General features: G+C 36.4%; 1 protein-coding gene across 2 annotated transcripts in view; it reads left to right on the forward strand.

The window, feature by feature from the left end:
* The window catches only part of VAPB (VAMP associated protein B and C), a 29,192-nt gene extending 23,544 nt beyond the window's left edge, over positions 1–5,648 (forward strand). Inside the window, exons 4-6 of one of the 2 annotated variants that reach the window (XM_084296720.1) lie at positions 1,432–1,512; positions 2,943–2,996; positions 5,391–5,648. In XM_084296720.1, coding sequence (XP_084152846.1) covers positions 1,432–1,512; positions 2,943–2,996; positions 5,391–5,549 — 294 coding nt within the window. In that variant the 3' untranslated portion in view covers positions 5,550–5,648. Of the gene's footprint in view, positions 1–1,431; positions 1,513–2,942; positions 2,997–3,048; positions 3,226–5,390 lie in introns of both variants that reach the window. The other variant, XM_084296719.1, reaches the window with a different exon arrangement.
* The last annotated feature ends 352 nt before the right edge of the window (positions 5,649–6,000 follow it).

The following is a 6,000-nucleotide window of genomic DNA, read 5'->3' on the forward strand; positions in this document are numbered from 1 at the left end:
GTTTAGCTTTTGTTAGTTTGACAGAACATGTAGTAATTGTTGAGGAAACAATAAATTAGAAAAAATGCCCTTTATTCTCTAACGTATACAGCTCTGTGTATGTTTGAATGTATATGTCTAACTTAAAAAAAAACAAAAACAAACTCAGAACGCATATCTTTTTTTTTTTTTTTTTACAGTAGTCTTTACAATACATGTCTTCTGAACAGCTCTTTAAAGCTGAGGCACTTTGTAGAGTTGAGAATTTCCCTTTTAGAAGGAGATTTATGGAACTGTATTTGTTTAATGACCTTAAAATAAGATCCAGTGGGAGAAAAAGCAATAGTAATGAAATGTCTGCATCACTAGAAGAATAATCCCGTCTGCATTTCTTTCTAACTCTACATGGTATAAAGTAACTCATTAAATTAAAATGTTATTCTGCTAGCAAAGAATATTTTTAAGGATCCAGATGGTCCTTTCAGTTTTCCAGAGCTCCTCAGACCAATACCATTTCTTTTCCTGTAACATTTGGTCACTTCTCAGTTTTGTTACCGCTCTCCAAGTATCTTCCTATTCTGGATAAACAGGTGAGACAAATTACTAGAATACTATAAAGCTTTCAACACGTCCCCAGCAGCCAACAAGCTCAAAATAGGATTCTGACTTCACCCACAGAAGAGCTGAAGTACTACTCAGCTATTTAGGATGGGTCAAATTCTTCTTCAGGTTGCACAGGGGTAAGCCATAATTTGACACCTACTTGAGATGTGCTGAGCCATGCCGTGCTTGGCCCAGAAGTATGGGCAAAGTGAGAAGAAGCATGAGCACCCCAGGACATAAAATGTGGACGCTTCTCACTGTTTATCACTACTATTACCACTGCTACAAACCAATCTTTTCAGTTCAGGGTTATGGCTGATATTGAGCATAGATTTATGACTGTTAATCCCTATTAAAAATATTGAAAGGAAATTATATTGTGATAGACTCTTTTAATTGAAGAGCAAAGAAGGATGAGAGGGAGAGTTACCCATTTTGATTTGTAGTACATTTGTTATTGTTTAGGCATTGATGCTGAAACATAAGCAGGTGCAAAACATCATTCCCTTCCTTTAAATATACCCCTCCTGTCTTTTTTATTTTTTTTTTAAATCAGGACCATAGCTCCCCCTGTCTATGCTAATTACTCTTACACATTTCCCAGTTCACTCATAAATTACCTGTGAAAGTTTCAGACTATTCAGAATTATTTATTTTAAAATGTCTGGTCTGGTCTTTAACATTACTACTCAATTATGTACTTGATTTTCATTTTTGGTCCTGTATATGGTTAATGGTAACATGATAAACACCTGTGGAGTTTTTCATGAGATGATGTGATTTGTTTATACAATCCGCTACATTTTCCATGTGTCTTATTATACTCTGTTTAATATTAAATTATTACAGTGGAAAGAGGCAAAACCAGAGGAGCTCATGGATTCGAAACTTAGGTGTGTGTTTGAGCTACCAGCGGAAAATGATAAGCCTGTGAGTATTTTCAGCTGCGTATTGTGTGACTTAACTTAATACCACAGTAAATCATGTAAAATGGCATGTTTATACAGACAGCTATATAAGCAAAAGACAGAACCCTCTGTTTCACCGTCTGGATGGCATCCCTGTTTTAAATGGTTTTATTTTATGTTTTTAAATCCTAGTGATACTTAATATTACTAGCAGCTAACTTGAGCAATGTGAATGCAACACAACCATAAGGAAATCTTTGAGTTGATCTTTCTTCATTGAATGAGATCACATTGGATAAAAATATTAAAACAAAACAAAAGCTGATTGATGTTCATTAGTGCTTCCACGTAAGCTCCGAGCTTAATAGCTGTGAACAATACAAATTTGCCTGTCCAGCACTCCCCTTTTGCTTCCTTTATACGACACTGGTTTTTGCAAGTTGGTATACATCTAGTAAGGAAGATTGAAAAAATGCAGTTAGGGGTTATGTTGCAATAAGCAGCTATAATATTGTAGGATCCTTTGTTTGTTAGAGCTATGAACACTGATCAATTTCTGAAGGAAGTGTGTAGTATTAAGCGTAGAGCTGGTAATAGGCTGAGTGAACTGAGGATTGTTTCCTAATACACAGATACTGAAGGCACAAGCACTATATATTGCACTGGGCAGCTTGTGATTACAATTACGCGTTGTTAAAATTGCACTGTTGTGGTCTCACTGTCTTCTCTACCTGCTCCAAAGAGTGAACACCTGCTCTAAAAGTAGGTGCTTCTGTATTGGGCCTGGGTACTTTCTGCGTTTCCCATTTAGAGGTGTGACAAGAGGAAGGAAAGAGAATTTTTTTTCTATAATGCCTAAAATTTATTAGAGCAAAATAAAGCACAAGTACTAACAAGTTCTTCTGACTTTATAAATAAAAGCTTCATGTTAAGACTTTGGGGGCAGTTTGGGTGGGGAGAGAGCAGTTTGCTCTTGTTAGAGCTGAGCCTGTTGCACCAGAGAGGAACAGAGAGGATCCAAAGCCAGGAGAAGGAGGGGGCTTTGGAGCTTTGCAGCTTCTCTTTCCTAACTTGGGCTAAAAGTTCCTCAATCACCGTAGAAAAACAGAAAGGTGGAGATATGATAGCTATGAGGAGTGAAGAGAGAACTGCAGCAGAGCAACTGGGTGGTGCCTAGCAATAGAATGGCTCTTGGATAGCTGCTGGTGTTGTGCTTGGAGAGGGAAAGGCGAGGGGAGCACGAGGACTCCATAAGCAGTGTGTGAGCAAATAATTCAAGTTCCCTTTCTTACTGCGGGACATGGTGGGACATATTTCCTTTTTTACATGACTGAAAACCAGGGGTCATTCTGTCTGCACTTATAGCTGCTGATCTGGTGTTTTCTGTGGAAAAACAGGAAGGGGAAGTGAAGCTTGCAGAAAGAAAAATGTTGCTTATTTCTTTTGATACAGGCACGTTGCAAGTGTGCACAGAAAATTTTACCTGATTCTCCTCCTAAGTATCAGGTTTGTGGTGTGGCGTTAACTAACCAAAAATCACTCTATCCTTTTTTAACAGCATGACATAGAAATAAATAAAATTGTATCCACAACTGCAACAAAGACAGATTCCTCTGTAATGTCTAAATCAATAAGTTCTTCTTTGGATGACTCTGAAGTTAAGAAAGTAATGGAAGAATATAAGAGGCTTCAAGTAGAAGTTCAGAGGTTACGGGAGGAGAATAAACAGTTTAAGGTAAAGAGATTTTTTTTTTTCCAGGTTTACCCCTTTTTCGAAATATAGAATTCAAACTGAAAGGCTTGGTTACTTCTTTTCAGCATAATATTTTATTATTGTCTGTCAATTAAAAGAATGTAAGTTTCTCCCTGTAAAGTCATAAAAAAGTGTTGAAATCTGTGGTTCCTTCAAAAGGAATATTGCAACTCATGCAGTCAGAAGCTGATTGGATAGCAACCCAAAGTAATAAATTCACATTCTTTTGTTTTTTCTTTTCCCATCTAATTTCCTGAGTCTGAAATCAGCATTTAGTGTTGGATTTGGCCCTGTTCTCTCAAACTGATGGGAGCTTGAGGGCAATGTTATACTAATATTAAGTTTTAAGTAATTGCACCTATAACGTTAGTTGAAATGACCAAAGTAACGCAAATGAAAAGGAAATATGCTTCCTCTCATATCCAGCACATCACTGTGAAACCAAACAGAAGGCTTTATCACCGTGCTGGAAAAAAAAAAAAGGCAATAGTTTCATTTATTATAAATGTCTAGTTTCGTAGATAACAGCACCAATAAAAACTTGAAATTTGTGAGTACTGGACCTCAGTGAAAGGAACTCTTCTGTCAGCTCTGATGCTGCATGGCTGGCTGGTACATAAAGAAATTATTTAAACATTTGTAAAACAATTTTGTTTTGCTTATAGAAATAGCATACATGTATAGCTGAGACATAAGCTTAGCTTTTCCAGTGTCTCCCAGTACTTTGAATGCTATCCGTATTTTTTTTTTTTTTTTTTTTTTTAACAAGTCAGTCTTGAGTAAATCCTGTATGGGAGCTCACACCTTTGGTAACATCTTAAAACTGTGATCTCTGTTCCCTTTAGTGAAGTGTTAGGAACATCTGTAAAAGGTCAGAAAACAATGTTAAATTACCACCAGCCACCAAGTGCTGCCAGTGTCAGACTAGATCTTGCTCAAGATGTTTAAATATTTAAAATGAAAAGTTAAAATTTAAGGTTTTGCTTTCTAGCAGTAAAATTACCATTTAGTTAAACAGTATCTTGTTTTTTATTAAAAAAAAAAAAAAAAAAAAAGTCAGTTGTTCCCATCCAGATTTGTAGCAGCAATGAGATATCAGGTAGTCTGTGATTTCTTTAATATTTTCCTGAAGAAAATGAGTTGTCCCTTTGAATTCAAAAGTGGAAAACCACTCACATAGACAAAGCGTTTTGAATTCCTCTTACCTGTCAGTTTTTGGGGCTGCAGTAACTTTTATTACAATTTTATTTCTAGAGTGTTTTTTTATGTGTAGACTGGAGGCTTTTGCTTCAATAGCTTATACTTTTTGCACTCTCATAATGTGTCACATAAAAAAGCTTAACACCATTGCTTCAGCTGTTCAGTTAGGTCACAAAGCCTTGCTTTTTACCAGCTCCTAAAGTGATGTGTGTGTGGAATGGAGCGCGCTAACACCCAGCTGTGCTGCACAACACTTCAGATCAAGAAGTGTAGGGCATTGTATCCACTTGAAATGATAGTATCTGGTGTTATGATGTTATTAGGTGTTGTACCATGCATCTTTCAATCAAGAGAGCTGTCAAATTCATGTCAAAAGAGCATCCTAATAGTTAACGTTAGTTTTGTCACAAAACTTCAGTATTACTATGGTGGAGGAAATAGTTTTCAAGTGCTGGCAAAAATTTGTTTGTGAAATCTCACTAGGGCAATGATGAATATAATTCCCTTAAAGCTTCATATTTTTCACAACCTGTCTTACTGAGTTATATTTTAAAACGTTTTCCCCAACAGCATTATACTCAGTTTTACAGAGCAAGACGAGCGTCTTCATGCCATTCCCTTCATCATTGCTCTTAATGCTCTGGACCTGTCTCCAGACTTCAGACAAGTGTCCTTGCAGGCTTCCTCATTGCTTCCTCTATTACCTTAGCCTTACTTAGGGCTTATTTATTACCTTTCATAGGAGAAAACTTGAAGAGAATGTATTTTTTTTCTCTGCCAGCAAAGCAGACAGAGAACTCCTCTCCTTAGGGTTATCTAGTGTATGGAACTCTAAATAAGCTGTAAATTAGCGCTCCCCTATTTTATTATTCACACCTAAAATAAATACAAGGTGAATAATTAAAACTTTTTTTTCCAGTAGAATTAAGCAATTTATCTTCCTGTAGGAAGAAGATGGACTTCGGATGAGGAAGGCACCCCAGACAAACAACCCAATATCTGCTTCTGCAGCTGCTGTCAAGGATGAAGGGTTCAGCTCCAGAATACTCGCTTTGGTGGTTTTGTTCTTTGTCTTTGGTGTAATTATAGGAAAAATAGCCTTGTAGAGGCAGCATGCTGGAAATTGTAAATTGATTTGATGGTTCTGCCATATCATTGGATTAAATTTATTCATAACAATGTTTAAAAAAAATTAATGTATGACATCTCACAGGTCTTGCCTTTAAATTACCCCTGCACAAATATTATGTAACATAATCTAGAAAGTTTAAAATGTACAATGAATGAGTGAATGAAAGAGAATAATCTTCAGTGATGAAGGCAGGAAGAAAATCATGATTTAACACTACAATGGAATATTGTATATGTCATTTTAAACATTCTTAGACCCTGGTACATGTTGCTGAATTACCTCTTTTTAAAAAAAGGGAGAAAAAAAAGGAAAATAGAAAAAAACTATTCCTCCACTGCTGGAGCTGGCCCTATTGGATGTTTGGAGCTGGGTTAGGCAGGAGGTGTTGATAACTTCTGTAAAATACGTTAATCCACCATTCTGCT

Source organism: Netta rufina, assembly GCF_964035555.1.
Source record: "Netta rufina genome assembly, chromosome: 16".
NCBI lineage: Eukaryota > Metazoa > Chordata > Aves > Anseriformes > Anatidae > Netta > Netta rufina.